We start from the raw sequence: 21913 nt of genomic DNA, 5'->3' as shown, positions 1-21913 counted from the left end.
AATACTATCTAGTTTTTAAAAATTATTCAGATACCCAAGGGCTAGAAATATGGTGCCACATCATATATGCATTCTGTATAGCAATAAGCCAAGATGAGTCTGATGAAAGAACAGAATGCCTATTATTAGAAGACAGGTAAATTCATTGCAAACCTTATCTGTAAAATTAAAGAGTTAGATTGTGTTATCTTTATACTTTGCTCCAGCTCAAGACCTAGATTGCTTCACAGTTGGGTAAACTTTGCAGTGTATAGAATGGAATGAGAATCTAATTATGGGATTGCCAGTTAAAGAGATTATCAGTTCACAGCATGTCCCCTCAGTTCCCCCCCCCCAAAAAAAGGAGGAAAAAGACAGAGAGAGGATGGGGAGGGGGGAAAAGAGAGAAGAGGTTCCAGAGATTTTTATTTTTTTCACTTTATTTTTATCTCTATTTTTTATTTGCATTACCCAGATTTGGAGTATGAAGCAAGATACATGTGTCCATGATCTTCAGGCCCACAGCAAAGAGATATATACCATCAAATGGAGTCCGACAGGACCAGGCACCAGCAATCCAACCTCCAACATCATGTTAGCAAGGTAAAACTAAAACAAACTCAAAACTCAGTCTAATGCTGTTTGTTAATGGGATAGCAATCTCCAGTTAGCATTTTTTATTGCCAAGAAAGTAACAGCCAGGAATGTAACCAATTGTCTCTATTAGAAAAATTACTAAAAGCTTTCGTTATACAAAGGAGCGGAAATGGGGAAGTGGCTAATTTTTTTATGAACCTCTATTTATTAGAGGTCAAAGAGCAAATGAACTAAGTTTCTACTAAATGTGGCATGTAAACAAAGTGATTCACTTCTGAATTGTTCTGTCTTATATACTATGTAAACTTCATTTTGTGGATTGGTGCCTTTTGTTCCAGTTTGTTCTGAAATCTGTCCATTTGGCAATAGACCGTCAATAAACATTTATTATTCACCTACTATGTGCCAGGCACAATACTAAGGGTTGGAGATACAAATAAAAAAAAAAAGAAAGATAATCGCTGTCCTCAAGGAGCTTACAGTCTAATTTTAGACCTGTCTGGCCAGGCCAGCCCTTTTAGAACTACTCAAAAAACAATAAGTAAGTATGGAAACACTTTGAAGGGTTAATATCTAAAACTGTGCTTTAATTAATATTAGATTTGATCAGTGTGGGTATTTTCCCCAAGCATTGAAATCCTTCCTCCTCCCATTTGATTCTTCTCAGAGTCTTCTCATAAAACCTCCAAGAAAATCCACTAAAGATATAGGAAGAAAAAAATATTAAATCATTAGAAAACATGACAAATCCTGGCTTTAATGATGACTTTGAAATACAACAGCAACAGAGTTGAGTTCTACTTGGTTGGGAGGCTGATTTCTTTGTACATCTCAAACCAAAATTAATAATCATAGTAGATCTGAATGGTTTTAAGTGACTCTCTAAATTTGAGCAACATTTTTCTGCAAATTTTCATCAGTGTGTTTGTATTGTCAATACATTTTTTAGGTGGCACAGTGGATAGAGTACCAAACCTGAAGGCAGAAAGATTCATTTGAGTTCAAATCTGGCCTCAGACACTTACTTACCTATGTGACCCTGGGCAAGTCACTTAACCCTGTTTGCCTCAGTTTCCTTGTCTATAAAATAAGCTGGAGAAGGAAATGCAAACCACTCTAATATCTTTGCCAAAAAAACCCACCCAAATGTGGTCACAAAGAGTCAGGAACAACTGAAAACAACTGAACAACAACAACAAAAAAATTCTACTTTCTGACATGGTCAAGGATTGAATTGTTCTGGTTAATCAAATTTTCCTGTTTCGAAAGTTGCCATCTATAACATATATAGGCAGCTGGATGGTACAGTGGATAAAATGCTGGGCCATGAGTCAGGAAAAGCTGAGTTCAAATTCAGCTTCAGACACTTAATAGCTGTGTGACCTCAGACAAGTTACTTAATCTCTGTTTGCCTTACTTTCCTTAACTGTAAACTAGTCATAATAAAGCACCTACTTCGCAGGGCTCTTGTGAAGATCAAATGCAATATTTGTAAAGAACTTAGCATAGTGCCTGACACGTAGGAGATGCTACGTAAATGCTAGCTGTTATTATCATTTATTATTATCATTATATAGTTTACCAAAAAAGCAGGTACGGTCTTAGACTTCATTAATGGAAGTATAGCTTCCAATGCACTGTGAGCTCCTTGAGGCAGGGACTGTCTTTTGCCTCTTTTTATATCCTTCACACTTAGCACAGTGCTTAACAAATGTTTATTGACTGACTGATGAAGGAACGAGCAATCCTTTTGCTGACCAGATTGTGCTCGGTTCTGACATTTCAAGAGAAATTGGGAGATAAAACATGGTTGTAGAGGACCAGCCTTAGAATCAAGAAGACATGAGGTCTTATGTTGCATCTGACACATACTAGCTATGTGGCCCCAAGCCAGTTACATAGCATCTCAGTGCACCTTGCAATCCTCTAAAAATATAAATTAAAGACAAGTTGCCAGTCTGTACTGGTGGTAGGAGTTTCCACTAGCAATTCCCTTTGCTGATAAAATCACAGATCCACTCCTGAAAAAAAGAAAAACTAGAGAGTCCGCAGAGGAAGCTTGTTTTCATCACTGCAAATATATAGCTTATTTAAAATTCTTACCTTTTTAAGAAGGGAGGAAGAAAATTCAGAACTTAAAAAAAAATTTTAATGATTGTTTAAAATGTAAGGGGCAGGGGTAGCTAGGTGTTGCAATGGATAAGGCACTAGCCTTGGATTCAGGAGGACCTGAGTTCAAACCCAGCCTCAGACACTTACTAGCTGTGTGACCCTGGGCAAGTCACTTAAACCCCATTGCCCTGCAAAAAACAAAAACAAAAACAAAATGTAAGGGGCAGCTAGGTGGTGCTGCAGTGGATAAAGCACCAACCTTGGATTCAGGAGGACCTGAGTTCAAATCCGAACTTAGACACTTGACACTTAGTAGCTGTGTGACCCTGCGCAAGTCACTTAACCCTCATTACCCCTCAAAAAAAGAAAGAAAGAAAGAAACTGCTTTTTAAGAATAAAAAGATGTAATTACATTTAATTGGAAAAAATAAAATAAAAATAAAATAAATTTCATGGGACCAGAAAAAAAATAAAAAATAACTCCCCCCCAAAAAAATTAAAAATAAAGAAGTTAGCTAGTGGTCTGGAAAACATCATAGGATAAGGGATCTAACAAACTGGGAATGTTTAGCTTGGAGAAAGGAAGGCTTTAAATGGCTTTCTTCAGATATTTGTAGAGAAGGATGATCTTCCTTTTTTGTTGTTGTTGCTATAGGTGACAGACCTACGAAAAATGGGAAGTTTAATAGGGGTAGCTTTGGGGTCAGTATAAAGAACAATTGGAGTTATCCAAAATTAGAATGGCCTGCCTATTAAATTAGTGAGCTGTCTGTCACTGAAATATCTGGGGCACAGACCAGATGGATTCCTGCCTAATTTGGGAGATCAGATTGTGTGTTTCCACTTCAAGAATAGGAATGAGGGATAGGGACTGAACCTGTTTTCGTTCATCTAAGGAGTTCCCAAGTAAAGAAATTAATTTCCTCTACCAGCGCAGGTCATAATTATAGTCTTAAAGAATTGCCTCAAAACACTGAGTCAGTTGTTTGGGGGTCACACAGCCCAGGAGGTGTCAGAGACTTGAACTCATGCTTTATTGGTCTCATGGTCAGTTTTCTGGCCACATGTCATGCTGCCTCTCTGTGATTTTCAGAAAATGAGAAAACAAGAAAGTACATTCAATGTTAGCACTATATTCCAACTAATCTAGTTATTTTCTGGTGATTCAGGGGACATGGCCTTCAATGTCTTACAATGCCTCAGTGGTTGACTACTTATTCCTTTCGAAAGTCATTTTTCTTTCCTAAGCTTCGATGACTTTGCAATATCTTGGTTTTCCTCTTATCTCTGACTCTTCACTGTTTTCATCCATTTACGGATTATTTTATTTTATCCATTTTTTACCCATTTATAGTCATTAACTATGTGCAGTACACCATATTTGAGCTGTGCTAGAGACACAAAAGACAGTGTTAACTGTCTTTAACAAGTTTATAAACTATTATGGTATTAGCAAGGACAGGGGATGGAGGGAAGGGGAGGCAAGGAGAAATATCAGCGATTCTTGTTTTTCTCACTACTGGAAGGTAAAAATTAACTGAAATTCTGTCCTTGGCTCTCATTTCTTCTCTCTGTGCCCTCTGCCCTTTGGTGATTTTATTAGCTCTCGTGACTACCAGTATTATGTCGATTTAGATGATTCCCATATCTATATTTCCAGCCCTGACCTCTCTCCTGAACCCCAAACCCACATTCTTTCTTTTTAAAAAGAAATTTTAATTATATCTTTTGTTTTTTACAACACCTGCATTTTCCAAATTGACTCTCCCCCTTCTGCCTCCCAGGGAGCTATCAAGAATGAATTTATTTGGGGCAGCTAGGTGGCACAGTGGATAAAGCACCAGCCCTGGATTAAGGTGGACCTGAGTTCAAATCCAGTCTCAGACACTTGACACTTACTAGCTGTGTGAACCTGGGCAAGTCACTTAACCCTCATTGCCCTGCAAAAAAAAAAAAAAAAAAAAAGAATGAATTTATTTTAAAATAACAAAGAATTTAAAAGGGGGGAAGTTCAAAAAACTAACCAAAATATCAAAAAAGTATGATAATATATTCAGTGTCCCACCTCTACCAAGAAGCTAGGAGAGGTACTTTGTCATAGCTCTCCTTTGCAGCCAGACATGGTAATTATGATTTCACGGCGTTAAGGTTTTTTTTTTTTGTTTTGGGGGGATTTTTTTGGTGGTTCTTTCCTTTTACATTGTAGTCGTTGGTATGTTGTGTTAGTTTGCTTACTCTACTTCATTTTACATCAATAATTTTGTCTTCCTATGCTTCTTTGTATTTATCATTCATCATTTCTTACAGTAATATTCCTTCTATTCATATATTACAATTTAACCATTTTTTAGTCTATGCCAGCCTACATTTTCAATGCTCTTACTGAATGAATAGCTCCATCTGGCTGTCCCACTGATATCTAAAAAAGAATTATTAACTTATCCAAAGTTAACATATCTAAAAGAGAATTCATTCCTGATTTCCCTATTTCTGTTGATGGCCCTGTCATTTTCCCTGTCACCCATGCATGGAAACCTCATAGCATTTTCCATTCATTATTCTTTCTCACCCCCTATAAGTAATCAGTTCCTAAGCCCCATCAAGTTTGCCTTCCCCATGAGTCTCTCATTTGTCCCCTCCTTTCCTTATTCATGGGTACCACCCTTGGCAAGACTTCCCCCACCCCCATTACTTCTTTCCTGAAGTTTTCCAGTAGCCTCTGCCTGGTGCCCGTGTCTTAAGGCTCTCTACCCTTCAAGTACAGCCTAGATCATATCTTTCTCCTGTTCAAAACTTTCATTGATTTTTTTGCCTGTCAAATTAAAACCATACTTCTTGTCAGCCCTGAAGGCCCTGAACAAAATGACTCTAATATAAAGTTTCAAGTTTTTTATTTTCTTGTACCCATTCGTATACCCCAGCCAATCTGAATTATTTGCTGTTGGCTGAATATACTCCATGCTTTTCCACTCCCTCCCCTTTTCTTTCTGAGATACACTTTTATATATAAGCAGCAAGGTGGCGTAGTAGATAAGGCACCGGCCCTGGATTCCAGAATATCTGAGTTCAAATCTGGCTTCAGATATTTGACACTTACTAGCTGTGTGATCTTGGGCAAGTCATTTAACCCCCATTGCCCCACAAAAAAAAAAAAATAAATAAATAAAAAGTTTAAAAATACATATATATACACATATATATATATGTATATATATATGTATATCAAGGTCCTATTCCTCTTTCAAAGTCCAGCTCAACTACGACTTCCTTTGCTCTCCCCTCCCCCGATCCTCTTTAGTATTCTGTGTCTCATAGAATTTACCACCTTCTGTCTTAGACTGTAGGTGTTTGTAGCTTGTATGAGCCTCTTTTCTAGGTCATAAGTATTTTAAGTCCTGGCACTATGTCCCATGCCTAGTGCCTCTCAGATGGTAGGGATAATTCAGCAAAATAATTGCTGAGCTGAATTAATTATGAACATTAATTATAGATCGATTGAAAGTTTGAAAAGTAACTTGCATACCTTATCCACTTTGATCCTCACAACAGCTCTTTGAAGTAGGGACTCCATGCAAAAGCATAACAAGTTCGGGGCAGCTGGGACCATAAAGTGGAATCTTCACCTATCCAGACACTACTTCCTCTCCCCTGCTCAGTCCCTGTACCTTGTGAGCCTTCACTAGTCCATCCCTCTGCAAGGAATGGGAAAAACCAGGAGAGGTCAAGGAAGCAGAGGCCTTGGCAGTGGAGATTGGGGAAAAGATGGGCCAGTCCCTCTGACCACCCCCCATGATTACACCCCCTACTAGGGCTATATTTCCTGGGCTTCTTTCTTCCCTTTCCTCGCACGTTGGCAGCTAGGTGGTGCAGTAGATAGAGTGTTGGGCCTGGAGTTAGGAAGGCCTAAGTTCAAACCTAGCCTCAGACATTTACTAGCTATGTGACATAGGCAATTCACTTAGCCTTTCTTTGCCTCAGTCTCCTCACCTGTAAAATGGAGATAATAATAGCACTTCTCTCTCTGGATTGTTATGAGGATCAAATGAGTTAATCATTGTAAAGTGGTTGGCACAGCGCCTGGGACATATTTAAGTTGCATATAAATGTTACTTATCATCATCGTCATTGTTGTTACTATTCTCCCCTCATTCTCCATCTTAGCCCAAACTCTACTCATTCTATATCTCCCTCTATTCTCTGGAACCTTTCTTTATCATCCCCAAACTCCTCCTCTTCTCCTTAGCTCACTTCTCCCATTTCTTCCATCTTCTTGTTTTCAATAAAACCTAGCTTCCTCTTCAAGACGCCAGCTGCTCCTTCCCTTAGAACTCCTGACATGCACAGGGCCGAGGAGAAGAAACTGGGGTGCTCCTTACTTACTCCCCACTGCCACATTTGGACCCTCCCTTTCACTATCCCTAAGCAATCCCCTCCAAGTTCACTCCACCCTGTTCAACTCCTTAATCATGGCCATTTATGAATTTTCCAGTCACTCTCTTTCCATCCCATAATCTGTCCTTTCTGAGTACCCTGGATTCCTGTCTCTTCAGCCTCCTCCACTCCTGTGTCAGCTCCTCTCAGGACTGTCCTACCTCACACGGCTCCCCTGCTCCCCTGCCCCTCTTTTGGTTAAATTTTCCCCAATTGTCAGAATTCCCTAGTTATGTTTCCGAGACTATGGGTTTATTTATTCCTGTTTTATATATGTGAATACCAAGACTCAGAAAATGTAAGGCCAAGCATGGCATCCTTATCCATTGGCATCTCTTATCCAGTCTCTCAAGCCACTGGCAAACTGTAGAAATCTCATCCCAGGTGGATTGAATTCTGGATACCAACTTATTTCATGTGAAATATGTTATTCTTTGAAGAGAAATGAGAGTACATACCCAACCCACACCTTCGTGGAGGTAGGAGGTATTGACACAATGTACATGCTTTCAGATTTCTTCAGTGTATTGATCAGTTATACTAGGGTTTTTCCTTTTTTTTTAATCTTTAAAAATGTTACTTGTTGGGTAGCTAGGTGGCACAGTGAATAGAGCACTGGCCCTGGACTCAGTAGGACCTGAGTTCAAATCTAGCCGCAGACACTTGACACTTACTAGTTGTGTGACCCTGGGAGTCAACCCCAATTGCCTCACCCCCCCAAAAAAAATTTCATTTGTTATATGGGATGGCTCTCTGCGGGATGGAGTAGTAGGGATACTAGGGATGACTATGATGATGTAAAAAACTGAAGACATCAATAAAACCTTATTTTAAAAAAAGAAATGTTATTCTTTTGATGTTGATGGTTTCAAAAATAAAATTATAGAATACTTTCCAACTCTTTTAAAAAATTTGTTAACTCAGCTAGTCATTTTCTCAAATGCTGTAATCTGATTAGAATAATATCAAGTTTTACATTTTAAATAGTGTGAGTATTTTAAAAATCTGACTTAGTATAGAAATATTCCTTATGCCCACCTATTGAAATAGAGGCAAGTGATTATAAAAATTGAACACTTTCAGATAATGCATAAAAATGTCTGTGTTCCATCTATTATTTTTAAAACAAATATAAGTAACTCAGTTTTAGGATAGGGAGTTGAGGAGAGAATTCTCTAATTTGCAGGCTTCCAAGTTGAAAGCATAGAAAAATAAAACAAACCCCAAATAAAATTTATTACCTAGTTTAATGAACTAAAGACAGAAAAAAATGGCTCAAATGAGGACATTAAATTTCATTTTTCTTTGTTATTTCCCTAGTGCATCGTTCGATTCTACTGTCAGACTGTGGGATGTTGAACGGGGAGTTTGCATCCATACACTGACCAAGCATCAAGAACCTGTCTACAGTGTAGCATTTAGCCCTGATGGAAAGTACTTGGCTAGTGGTTCTTTTGATAAATGCGTCCACATCTGGAATACTCAGGTAATTGCATGACTTTTATCATGGAAGTCTATCCAAAAATAAAACCTAAACTTTAATTTAACTGTTAGACCCACAAAACACAGCCAAACAGCTTTTTCTTGGGATGACAATGATTATTTAACTTTTCTTCATTTGTCTGAGATGGCAGCTGGTACATGGTTTGTTGAGTGCTCTAGGAATTATTTTAACCCAAACAAATAATCTAAAATGTGAAACAACCAAAAGAAGAGTAAAGGAAACTTTATCCAATGATTTTATGCAAACTATATTTCCTGAATGAAAATGTTGCAGAATGTGCTAAATATTTCACTATTAGATCATTCTCCCAGACATGCCACAATTCTCTGGCAAGGTTTACAGATTTTAAAATTCTGTGAAAGAAAATAAATTTTAAAAAGACATTTACGGGGCAGCTAGGTGGCACAGTGGATTAAAGCACCAGCCCTGGATTCAGGAGGACCTGAGTTCAAATCTGGCCTCAGACATTTGACACTTACTAGCTGTGTGACACTGGGCAAGTCACTTAACCCTCATTGCCCCACCCAAAAAAAAAAAAAAAAGACATTTAAGATTATGGATAATCCTAAATAGAAGCTAATCTCCAAACCTAACTTTTCTGCTCTGGAATACCTTCTTAACTCTGTTTGGCTTCATCTATAAAAAACTAATAGCCATTGTGGGAAAATCACATCATCCTTCTTTCTAAACCCAGCCTAAATGCCATCTTCTCAAGGAAGCCTTTCTTGATCCCCACAAAAATGACTGCACGCTCCTAGTGAATTCTCATATCCCTCACATTTTTACATACTTTATCTCTTTAGATATCACATACTATGCTGTGTCCTATTTATTTCTGTGCCTGGCACATCTTCCCATTAGTCCCCATAAGTCTTTGAAGGGTCTATCCATGTCCTTCAGCACCTAGGTACTCAAAGTATTTGGCAAAGGAATAGAAGAACACTAGCCAATAAGAGATTTAGAAGCATGTAAGTAGCAGGGGAAGGAAAACCTGGGTTTAAAAATTGGCCATAAGAAATTCATAAGTGAATAATTCTCCTTTAGGTAGTTGAGAGATAACCACTTATCAGTCTACAAAACAAAAAAGGTACAAGATAGGAATTTGTGTCATAAAGTATATTGTACAAAAAAGCATAATTGAAATGATTTATTTTTTTAAATATTGAATGGAAAAATTGACCTTTCCATTTAAAAACCACCATCTTGACTTTATGTTGATTAAAGTTCCATTAAAAAAAAAATACAACTCTTAGGGCAGCTAGGTGGTTCAGTGGATAAAGCCCCGGATCCAGGAGGACCCGAGTTCAAATCTGCCCTCAGACACTAGACACTTACTAGCTGCGTGACCCTGGACAAAAAAAAGAAAGAAATATTAAAAAAATATATTTTAATCCATACTGAATCTCCCCATAAAATAAATACATTTATTTCAGGTATAATGGGGGAAAGTAGTTAATAATTTACCATATTGAAAATGGGAAATGATATCTTACTCCAGCTTAGTAAAGCAGGCATGTTAGCTTTCATGGAGGTAACAGGGATTTGTTTTCTTTATATTAGGAAAGCCAAAAATTGACCCAAGGTTTTCTGACACTTTTCCTATGCTAGAATCTCATAGTTCAGCCGCTTATTAATTAATCCCAAAATATTTATCCAGAGGGAATTACCTTGGCTCAAAGAGTATTTCCTGATATCTCCAGGTTCATATTTATAATTTGAATATGGTGTCATAAATGTGATTTCATTGTGGCTATGGTGTTGGTTGACTGGCATGGGCTTGTCTGTATCCATAAAAGAATTCCGGTTTTAGCTTTTTGCAAAACCTCCACCATTATTATTTGATAGTAAAAATCAAAATGATATTTTAAGTATTAAATTGCATTTTTAAGTGGAAATGTATTTCTTTTTGCAGAGTGGAACTCTAGTACATAGCTACAGAGGCACTGGAGGAATCTTCGAGGTATGCTGGAATGCTAGAGGAGATAAAGTAGGAGCAAGTGCATCTGACGGCTCTGTAAGCATCTTCTTTATTTTGGGTTTTTTTTCCCCCTCAGGGGAAACCCCCCATGGGGTTTTTCTTATGAGAAGGACTTAGAGATAGAAAGGGAAGAAGAGGGTGAGGAGGGTAGACACCAAGTCCCGTACACAGTGATTTGAGCATAATGCAATGAAGGTTCTTCCCACAATGTTCTCTTCTCAAAGCTTATACCAGAACAAAGTAAAATTTGGCAGATCCCGCTGAGCCCAATCCTGGAGATGGACTGTATACCCTTCCTTAAAAGTCAGAGACTTGGGGGCAGCTAGGTGGCACAGTAGATAGAGCACTAGCCCTGGAGTCAGGAGGACCTGAGTTCAAATCCAGCCGCAGATGCTTGACACTTACTAGCTGTGTGACCCTGGGCAAGTCACTTAACCCCAATTGCCTCACCCAAAAAAAAAAGAGAGAGAGAGAGAGACTCATCTTAGAAGGATTATTGATCTCATACCAGATAGGGCCTTAGAGACCATAGCCCAACTCCCTCATTTAAACTGAGGCCCAGAGAAGTTAAACAACTAATTGATGGTAAATAAATTGCAGAGCTAGGGTTCAATCCCTGCCATGCTGGTTGGTTAGCTGGCTACCTGATGGTAACCACAGCAACTCAGAAAGACCATTTATTTACTCAGGAGGTGGGCAAATTGTGATGTTTTCACGAAAGGTACAAAGGTAAGGAAGTCATGGATCTTTTGAAATGTTAAAATATGATAAGGGTGGGCAGAGTCAGATATTTTCTTTTTCTTTTCTTTTTTTTTTTTTTTAGATATTTTCATAAGTAACCTGACGCAAATAGTTAGAGAATGTTCAGTACCTTTTACCGAATTTCCACAGTATATAGAAAGTTGTGTAAAGATGGCGTCATTTTTCTCTTTCCTCAATGTATGAAAGTAACATAATTACTCATATTTAAAGGTTAGCTATTTGAAGCCTGGTTTCAGGAGTGGTTATTGTTGTTGTGGAAATTCACATTTCTCTAGTCCTTTCAGTTTTACACAAATATATTCTTCCCCACTCCCTCCCCCCAAAAATCCTGTGGGGTAGGTAGAACAAGTCTGATTAACCCCATTTAATAGCTAAGGAAGCTGAGGATCATGAAAGACATGTAGGATTTAGAATTGAAAGAGATCCTAGAGGTTATCTATTCTAGTTGGAATCCAAAGGAGTAAACTCTATCAATAAGCATCTATTAAATGCCTACGACATGCCAGGCACTGTGTGCATTCGTGAAGAGTCAGAGACAACGATGGAACAGAGACTTATGTTCTAACAAAGGAGACCAGTTGTACTTGTAGCACAACAATAATGTTAGCTTCTTTGTAGCATCTGAAGGTTTTCAAACTGCTTTGCAAATAACGCTAATTCGATCTTCACAGTGCCCCTGAGAGGAGATGAGATTATTATTATGATTCCCATTGCACAGACGAGGAAATGGAGGTTCAGTATTTTGCCTAAGGTCACACAGTTAAGTAAGCGTCCTGAGGCAGGAGTTTTAGTGTTCTGGCTCTACTGAACAGCAACATGTGCTAAACATTGTGTGATCTGGGAGTCATTTGCACAGAGATTAAACACATGGTAGCTGATGAGATTCCCCAGAGACAGTAAAAGAAGAGAAAAGGGTCTGGAATTTGCCTAAGGCCACACAAATAGTGAATAGGAAAACTGGGATTCAAACTTAGGCCCTGCAATTCAAATCCTATGCCAGCCCATGAGGGGGAGCTTTCACTTTTCCACCCTTCTCATGAGAAGAAAATATAGTCTATAGTACTCATTTTTCAGATAAGAAAACTGAGGCCCAGTTAAGTGACTTTCTCAATCACAGACTGTCATTCATTATGACACAGAGTGTCATTCATTAAGCACCTACTGTGTAACTAGACACCATTCAACAAACATTTAGTAAGCACCTACTATGTACTGAGCACCATTTAGCAAACATTTATAAAGTACCTACTTTGTGATAGGCACTGCAAGGGCAAAAATTACGCTATCCCTGCCCCCAGGGGAGCCTCCTTTCTATAAGAGACTGGATCACCTGAACTACAAGTCCACCACTGTCCATTATAACTTTCTTTGAGATCATCATATCCATTCAGTGTCTTTTTTAAAGGGTTATTAATAGTTGACTAATTGTTTTTCCCTTTGTATAACTCTTTAGGTGCCAGATAATTCAGATTTCATAATAGTGTAGCTCTTAAGCTGAAACCATGGAACCTAACCTCCCCACTGTACATATAAGGAAATTAAAGCCCAAGGAAGCCTTAGGTCACACAGGTAGTATCAGAAGTGAGATGAGAACTTAGGTCCCCAGAGCCCTTGATATATATGTGTATGTACACACACACACACACACACACACACACACACACATCTAGTTATTTACATGTTGTCTTCCTCATTAGAATATAAAGCCTACATGTGCAGCCCTGGGCATGTCATTGAACTTCTGTTTGCCTCTGTTTCCCCAACCATAAAATGGGGATTATAATAACTACATTGAGCTCTTGTGAGGATCAAACGAGATGATATTTGAAAAAGCACTTAGTGTAGTGCCTGGCACATAGTAGGCCCTCTCTCAATGCTTATTCCTTTCCCTTGCCTTTCCCCTCTATCTCCCAACTCCAGGCATATTTATTTACTGATTGCCTCTCATGCCTTTAATTCTCTCCCTCCTCATCTCTACTTCCTGGTTTCTAAGCCTTCCTTTAAGTTCCAGATAAAATCCTCCCTTCTGTAATCAGCTTTTCCAGTCTCCCTTGATGCCCGTAGCAGTTCATCCTGTACAAATCTCGTTTATTTCCATGTTGTCTTCCCCCTTTGAGAGCTAAGACTGTATTTTTCCTTTCTCTATATCCCCAGCACTAAACACAGTTCTTGGCATACAGTGGGTACATAAAATAAATGCTTGTGAACTGACTTGCAGATCAGAAAGACTTTCAAGCCATGATGAATGGTTATACAGATATACCTTAAGAGTAGCATATGGGGCTAGGTGGTGCAGTGGATAGAGCCCTGGAGTCAGGAAGACCTATGTTCAAAATCTATATGACCCTGGGCAAGTCACTTAACCCTATTTGCCTCGGTTTCCTCATCTCTAAAATGAGCTGGAGGAAGGAAATGGCAAACCACTCCAGGATCTTTGCCAAGAAAACCACAAATGGGTTTTGAGAAGTACAAAGAGTTGGACACGACTGAAAATGACTGAACAGTAACAACAAAACCCAGTTGGTCCACTTGCTTCCATTCTCTCTTATCCAATCCATTCTCTACACAACTGCCAAAATTATCTTGCTAACCTGGCCACTCTCCTATTCACAAACTTTTAAGAGTCCCCCATTCCTTTCAGCATAAAATAGAAAATTCTTAGCCTGGCATTTAAGGCCCTCTGCAACCTGTCTTCAGCCAACCTAGACTGATTTCCATCACTTTCCTTCACACCCTCTTTCTTTGAACCAAATTATATCATTAACTGAGCCTCTGTGCATTTTCACAAACTGCCCCCACTCTCATGTCTGGCATGCACTCCTTCCTCATTTGTACCTCATTTGGGTTTCAGCCCAGGTGTCACCCCCTGTGTTAATAAACCTCCTCTGATCCCTCTGTCCTTCCTCAAATTACCTTGTGTTATTGATACATGCATGTGTTCTTCACTCTTCCCTGACCTTTGGTAGAATATAAGTTTCTTGAGAGCAGGAATTTTTTTTTCTTTTCTTTTCTTTTTCATTCTCAGGACTAGGCACATGCCAGCTGCTTAGTAAATGCTTTTTAAAGTGGTTTGGCCTAAATTCTCGGTGGTTCTTGGGTTAAGCAACCATTTCAGGCCACAATCATACGTGAGATATTAGACTGAATTTGTAGATCACAGAATTGTGTATTCATAGCCTCTCATAACAATGACATCTTTATCTTTCCTTCCAGGTTTGTGTTCTAGATCTGCGGAAGTAAAGGCAAAAAGCCTATAGAAAAATTTTTAAATGGACCAGCAGTGAATGTGTGGGGTAGCAGCACTCTTCAAAAACAATTCTAACAGCTCAAAACTGTACGAACTTGACTTAAGTTAGAGTGTACAATGACAACAACTCTCCCTGGCCACAGGAGTCTAGTATTTTTCTGTAATCTTCATCAAGGAGTAAAACACACACACAGACACACACACACACACATACACACACACACACATACACACAAACACAGTCATATCACAGGGGAAAGGATGGTTTCCACCTGGAACATTCAGCCTTGGAAGCATGAAGCCACCAGCTAGACACTGCAACTGTTGGGTTTGCATCTGAGAACTCATTCTGATGGCTGGGAAAACAAAAACAAACAAAAAAAACAAAACCATGAAAGCTGTGCCAAAAAGAAAACGAAAACAAAAACAAAAACAAAACAAAAAAAGCAAAATGCTGTGATAAACCAAAAGGGAAAAAAATTCCTCCTCCTTGTGGTGTTTTTTTTTCCTTCCAATTTGGACACTACAGTTGCTTTCCCAAAGGATGTTCAGAGACCAGTTTGTACTGATGAAATGCGCGACTTTGTAATCTCAACACTTTCTATTTTCTAGAATTCTTTTTGTTCAGTGGTTTTTCTATCAGCTGGAATATTATAGCCTGGCCACCCACAGGCTTAGATTGGAACTGGGATTTTCCCTTCTTCCACTGTTCTGTTTTGTTCCTCTTCTTTTTTTTCCCTTCCTTTTTTTGGTTTTGTTTTCTTTTTTATTTGTTCAGTAAGCCCACAGTAGATGTAGCCTGATGGACATGACAAAATTTTTGAAAGACAGCTTTCTTCTTCCTCCTCCTCTATCATGCCCACCTTCATCTCTTCATTCACTCCTTCTCTCTTTCTTTTAGTCCTCCACACTATAGACCTTAGCATCTAAGGGGCACTTTCCATAAATTGTATATTAAGTGCTTTATGTGAGAGTAGAGGGCTAAAGGAACTTTTTACAGGAGAAAGATGACTTATAAGAGAAAGAACCCGGAATATTTTTGGAAAAAATATTTTTATGTTAAACGATTTTAAAAACCTAAAATTGCCACCAGAAATAGGCAGATTTGTGTGATTCATGTAAAAAAAGACACAGACAGAGTTTGAAGTACTTAAAGATGCAGTATCCCTTTTCCTCTTTGCCTCATGAAATGCTATAGGAAAAAATGTGGTTGAACAGATATCAACCTTTTCTCCCCCACTTACTGTGTGAGTTATTTTATTAACACATCAGCTTGTTTGCAGCGTGTGTAAAAAAAAATTCAAACTCTTGGTTCTAAGTACAGTATTTCATTTTTCAAGCTTTAGATTCACCTTAGTAGCTAACAACAATAAGTAAATGTCAGGCTATAGGCACCTAGGACTCAACAGAAATTTCCAAACTCATAAAGTGTTGAAGGTGCCATTAAAACCTACCCCCAAGGCATGATTTCAACTATTATTCATTCCTTTTTTTCTTTTTTTTTCTTTTTCTTTTCTTTTTTGCAGTAACAGACACAACTCTTTGGTATCATCACCATTTTAGAGATTACCATTGGCTAGTCATCACAGAGTAGACTTTAAAAGGCTCCAAGATCAGACTTTAGAGAATAACCAAAATAAATGTGAGGAAGATTTTTCCTTCCTGAGGATGAAATATGTAGGTAGGATATTATTAATAATTTCTGCCGCTCTTTATAATTACTTTCCCTGATGAAAAAATGGGGAGAATGTTTGTTTGAATAATAAATCTTTTTACGATTGTTTTTAAGATAGTAATTTCTTTGTGTTCCTAGCAGAGCTCCATATTATTGTGATCAGGTGATCTTTTGCACTATTTTTTCAAAACCCTACACTGGCCTATTTTTAAGATTAGCAATAGGGGAAAATAACTTGTGAGAGGAGAGAAGAGGCTCTCTTTTAAATCATGCATTTTACTGCAAAGCCTAGTAAGGGATCAGTGGGTTGGTCTGGTAATTGAGGCCCCTGTGGGCTGCTAATAACAGACAGATTCCAGCTGGGTGCATGTTCCAGGGATGATCAGGGGTATTCTTGAGAAAATGGATTGTCCTCTATGGAGAGGGAAGCCAGTCTCCATGAAATGAGAAGAGCTTCCAACAGTATTTTGAAACATAGTTGAAGCAGTTACCAAAATTGTTGCATGGTTTTTTTGTTTTGTTTTGTTTTGTTTTTATTAATTGTTCCAGGATGATTAACAAGATACCACTTAGGTATTTGAATTATCCAAGATCTGTCCTCCAGAGGACCAATGAAGTGCTCTGCTTGTGATCAGAGTATTTTTTTTTCAGCTACTTGTTCCCCAGGCACTTAAAACAAAGCCAAGCTAGAGTTTTCACCATTCCCTTCTTAGAAGACAGTGGGCCCAATTCATGGATTTTAAAATAACATGACACCTACCTTGCTGTCTAGGTAGATTTGTGGAACAGTGTAGTGAGTGCCATCTTTAGTCCTCTCTCTATTTGCCCCACACTCACCCTTCCCCCAAAATAAATTACTGTACAGATTTAACAGCCCCAAAATATCCAAGTGAATGTTATCAGAAGGTAGTGGCCCCATTTTTAATGCTTACCACCAGTGACCACCCCCCCAAAAAATGGAGGCAAGGAATCTGGTAAGAAGGACCTGTTAGACAATCTAAACATTAATGTGGGCAGCCAGGGTCTTGCTGAAGTATTTTAATTTTACCTGTTTGGTAAATTTGAACTCCATTTGCATGATCGGATTCAATTAGAGCACTGTGCTAAGGAGGCTATGTTAGCTTCACAGAAGTAAAAATTGCTCCAGGACACAGATGAAACCCTTCTTCCTAGCCATCTGTCTTTCAAAAGCATGCCCACTGGTTCACAAGGAACCAGGTAACAAAGCGCGGATGATCCCACACAGATCCATCAACCCCATCAGAATAAAAAAAAATAATTCATTTTGTTCATCCATTCAGCAAATATTTTATTGAGTACTCACTCAAGATGTCTGCCCTACTGCCAATGAGATGGTGGAGTCATCTTTATGCAAAGGACAGTTTGTTTTATTTTTACCAATTAACTTTGTTTACAATTCTTAAAAATTGTGAGAAACAGAAGTACTTAATGACTTAGTGACCAAATGTCCTAATTCTGTGAGCATACTAAATAAATCTATCCTTCACTGACTGTCTTCAACTGGGTTTGAAAAGATCAAGAGGGCCTGTGCCTGAGCTCAGTGTGAGAAAGAGTACTGCATCTTTCACCTAGGAAGCATTGGGTTGGTCCCACGGGGGACAAAAAGGGCCTAACGTGACAGGGTTGAACACGCACTAACCCCGTGCTATATTGTAGGACTTTACTTTTGATTTGTCTTTAAAAAAAAAATAGATCATTTCAGAGCCAAGTGACGTGCACTTTGTCCAACGTAAGGGTCTGCTTTTTGTTTCTTGTTATCTTTTCCTTTTTAAAAAAAAAAATCTTTGTTTTGCCTTTAAAAAAAAATTGTATTTCTTTGTCAAATGCAGAAATGTTTTCAGCCACTCACTGAAGTTTTTGAATTCTGGCTTGTGCAGTTTTTATTGTCTGTGTCAGACTTACAGCCAGACTCGGTTCTCCGTCAGCATTTCCAGGTTCAGTTAAGTCAACATCAACCCGTTTTGTTCCTCCCCCCCCCCCCCCGCCACCCCCCCTACTCACCCACACACTTAAAAATCACCTCGTGTGTCGTAACTCATTTGTTTCAAGGAGAGAATCAACAGATCATATTCAGTGTCTTGAATAAATTGCTATATTTTGATATTAGAAAACTTTGTAGGTGTTGTTTCTTATTCTTCTTGGGTCATTTGTATATATTGTCCGCATTCCTGACAGGCGATTAATAACTTTGATTCTTTTCCAAATTGCTGGTCCATTGAAAAGGAATCAAGCCCCCTTTTGAAATGACTGACCAAAAATTTGACTGTGACAAATTGTCTTTCTCGACTAAGGCTTGTTTAGGTATCATCAAAACTACATAGTTCAAAACAACTATAGCTACATATCATTAGCTAGAAATACTATCAACCACTGTTGATATCAAGTCTAAGTTTATTTAAAGGAGGCTCCTTTTCATTGTTTGATTTTGAGCACATGTACTCTTTATAGTCAAGAGGCCCTGACCTTTGGAAATTTGAGTTAGAGAATTAGATTAAGGTTGAAGATCAAAAGAATTAAGACAAATAAAATTAGTTAAGACAGTTTATTTTTTATTTTATTTTACTTTTTTGGTGAGGCAATTGGGGTTAAGTGACTTGCCCACAGTCACACATCTAGTAAATGTCAAGCATCTGAGGCCGGATTTGAACTCAGATACTCCTGATTCCAGGGCCAGTGCTCTATCCACTGCACCACCTAGCTGCCCCCAACAGTTTTTTAAAAATTTATAAAATTTTATAAAATTTATAAAACCTCCAAAACACTATAATTAGCTCCTTCTAGATCCAGTAAATGTGAAATAAAGATTGTAATACTGCAAGAATGGTAAATGAAGTGACAGAATGGGAGGACTGGGAGAGTATAGGATATAACATCACATGGTAACAATTATAATAATAACTAGCATTTGTATATCCCTTTAAATTTGGCAAAGTACCTTCCATATATCATCTCATTTTATCCTTATAACAGCCCTGAGAGGTAGGTACTGTAATGATTGGAATGACACCACCTACTGGAGACTTACTGTGGGAAGGCTCCACCATGAGGAGGATGCCTCTTATGGCAAGGCCATTCGGCTTTTCCTTGGTATCAGGAAGTGATATTTGCTCACGGGTACTGTCTGTCAAGGTTACCAGCCAATCGACTTGAGGAGCCTCCCATTTTCTGGGAGGGGACAGGAAGGAGGAAGGAGGGCCTGCGCAGAGAGCTCTGTCTCTTTTTGGTTCCTGACTTCACCGTGGTGGTAGTGGCGGCAGCAGAGGACTTCACAGGAAAATTGAGGAAAGATAGGATTGCCAGGCTGTAGGAATTATGTTCTCAATCTTTCTTTTTCTATCTTTCAATAAACCCTTAAAAACCTCAACTCGTTTTATCAGTGATTTTAGTCAGTCTCCCCCAAAACTGGGGGAACAGATTAGAACCCATATTTAGAATTTTAAATTACACAGTACTATTAACCTAATTTAACAGATGGGGAAACTGAAGCTGAGAGGTTGAGTGATTAGCCCAGGATCATCAGCAAATAAGTGTCTGAGGCAAGATTTGAATTCAGATCTTGACTCCCAAGTCCAGCACTCTATCTACTACCATGCCTAGCTGCCTCAAAAGAGATATAAACCAACCATCCAGACAAGAAAAATTAAGTGTTAGTTTCAGGCAGTTTCTTGAATATTGTTATTTATCAAAATAGTAAGGGACATTAAGAGCAAAAAAAAGTATCCAATATTACTAATATAACTATAAACCTAATTTAGTCATTAATCTTAAAACAAAAAATAAATTAGATTTTCATATTCTTCTAACACCACTGTGCTTCTAAACTGGACATAGAAAAAACACAACCAATGTTTCATTAAGTGATTTCAATGCTTCCTTGAATGCCACAGAAACTCCAGTTTCCTGTAAGCTTTGGTGATGGATAGTACCTAGGCCTAGAGTCAAGAAGACAAGTTCAAATCTAGCCTCAGACACTTATTTGCTGTGTTACCCTGGGCAAATCACTCGATCTCTGCCTCAGTTTCCCCACCTGTAAAATGAACATGATAGTAGCTTAGTGCCTGGCACATACATAGTAGATGCTTAATAACTGCTTGTTTCCATCCTATATCTTATTTACCTTTTTCAGTCAGAAGGCTTTGTGAATGGGGTGGCACAGTGGATAAAGCACCGGCCCTGAATTCAGGAGTACCTGAGTTCAAATGCAGCCTCAGACACTTGACACGTACTAGCTGTGTGACCCTGGGCAACTCACTTTACCCCATTGCCCTGCAAAAAAAAAAAAAAAAAAGCGACTTTGTGAGTAATAGAGGAACCAGAATAGGTGCAACTAGGACCAAAAGATGAAAATCTCATCTAGGCAGCAACAATAATCCAGAAAGATCCCAGTCATGGATGCTTTGAGGCATTATGGGCAAGGAGTTGGGGTGTCAGGAAAGTATGCATGCCATCAGATAAAGCAAATATTTCACAGATGAGGAAACAGGCATAGAGAGGTAAAGCAACCTAATTCATAGCGGGGCCAGGATTTGGATCAGTCTTCCAAACCTACGTCCAATGTTCTTGCCAGGCCACTTGAAAAAAATGAAAGAGATTTGGATGAATGAAGACTAGGATTTATTCAGTTCTCTCTATGTACCACGCATTTGGGATAAAATTACAAAAGAATGGCAGTCTTTGCCCCTCCGTTGTAGTTTTCATTTCAGTGGGAAGAGGTAACACATGTGTAAGGAAGTGAGTAACTAGAGAAAAATGCTTTGATTTGGAAAATCACAGGGATGGTGATTGGAGCAGTAGGGCAGGCAAACAGTCAAGGAAAACCAATCATGATCCTAAGTGGAGTGACCCAGCAAGTAAACAGGACCTTGTCGTTAGTCTAGGCAGCCTGAAAGGTAGGAGGCTGGGCAGGAGCACACTCATCAGCAGGTAGGACAGGCAATAAAGAAGAAGGCAAGACACACACGTAAACACACACACAGACACACGCAATCCATGCTATAAAGTTACAGTTCAAAGCACACTCACCCACAAAAGGAACAATGCTGAGCCACCAGATCCTAGGGATTAGGTTAATTGCAGCACAAAGCCTGAAAATGAATGATGGTGGTCCCCAGTATATACCACATTGGGGCAAGAAACCCAGCCTCTGCAGAAACCTAGATCATGCAACTCACATGTTGAAACTGACTCCCACTTAAAGGCTATAATAATGAAGAAATAAATTACCATCCTGGAAAACAGATCTTTCACCTGGTCTGGACATATAACAAGTTCAAAGTCAAATGTTTTAGAACAGTTTGACACAATATTTCTACTGTAGTTTCATGGGGAATTCTAAAACATCATAAATAATGTTTCACAAGACACAGTAAATCCCTGCACAGATGCATAAAGTAATCACTGCCATTTTTTCTTTTGTAAATAGCTAGCTAATTACCAGAGAGGTCATTGATAACTTCAAACAATGCTGGTGGTTCCTCTTACTAGGAACATTCAATCATTTTTGGTTGGTTGGTTGGTTTTGTTTTTAATACATGCAATTCTTCATTAGGGCCAAATGCTTTTACGAAGTTTATGTGACTGAACTGTTGTAACCTTTCGAGTTGAAGT

At 38.6% G+C, this 21913-nt stretch overlaps 1 protein-coding gene across 4 annotated transcripts in view; it reads left to right on the top strand.

Moving 5' to 3' along the window:
- The window catches only part of TBL1X (transducin beta like 1 X-linked), a 379125-nt gene extending 360713 nt beyond the window's left edge, over positions 1-18412 (top strand). For all 4 annotated transcript variants that reach the window (XM_043992597.1, XM_043992599.1, XM_043992596.1 and 1 more), the window contains 4 exons: positions 455-582; positions 8440-8605; positions 10536-10637; positions 14577-18412. In XM_043992597.1, the coding sequence (XP_043848532.1) occupies positions 455-582; positions 8440-8605; positions 10536-10637; positions 14577-14603 (423 nt within the window). In that variant the 3' untranslated portion in view covers positions 14604-18412. The remainder of the gene's footprint in view (positions 1-454; positions 583-8439; positions 8606-10535; positions 10638-14576) is intronic.
- Positions 18413-21913: the final 3501 nt, after the last annotated feature.

Source organism: Dromiciops gliroides, chromosome 3, assembly GCF_019393635.1.
Source record: "Dromiciops gliroides isolate mDroGli1 chromosome 3, mDroGli1.pri, whole genome shotgun sequence".
NCBI lineage: Eukaryota > Metazoa > Chordata > Mammalia > Microbiotheria > Microbiotheriidae > Dromiciops > Dromiciops gliroides.
This window is presented reverse-complemented; position numbering and strand designations above follow the sequence as displayed.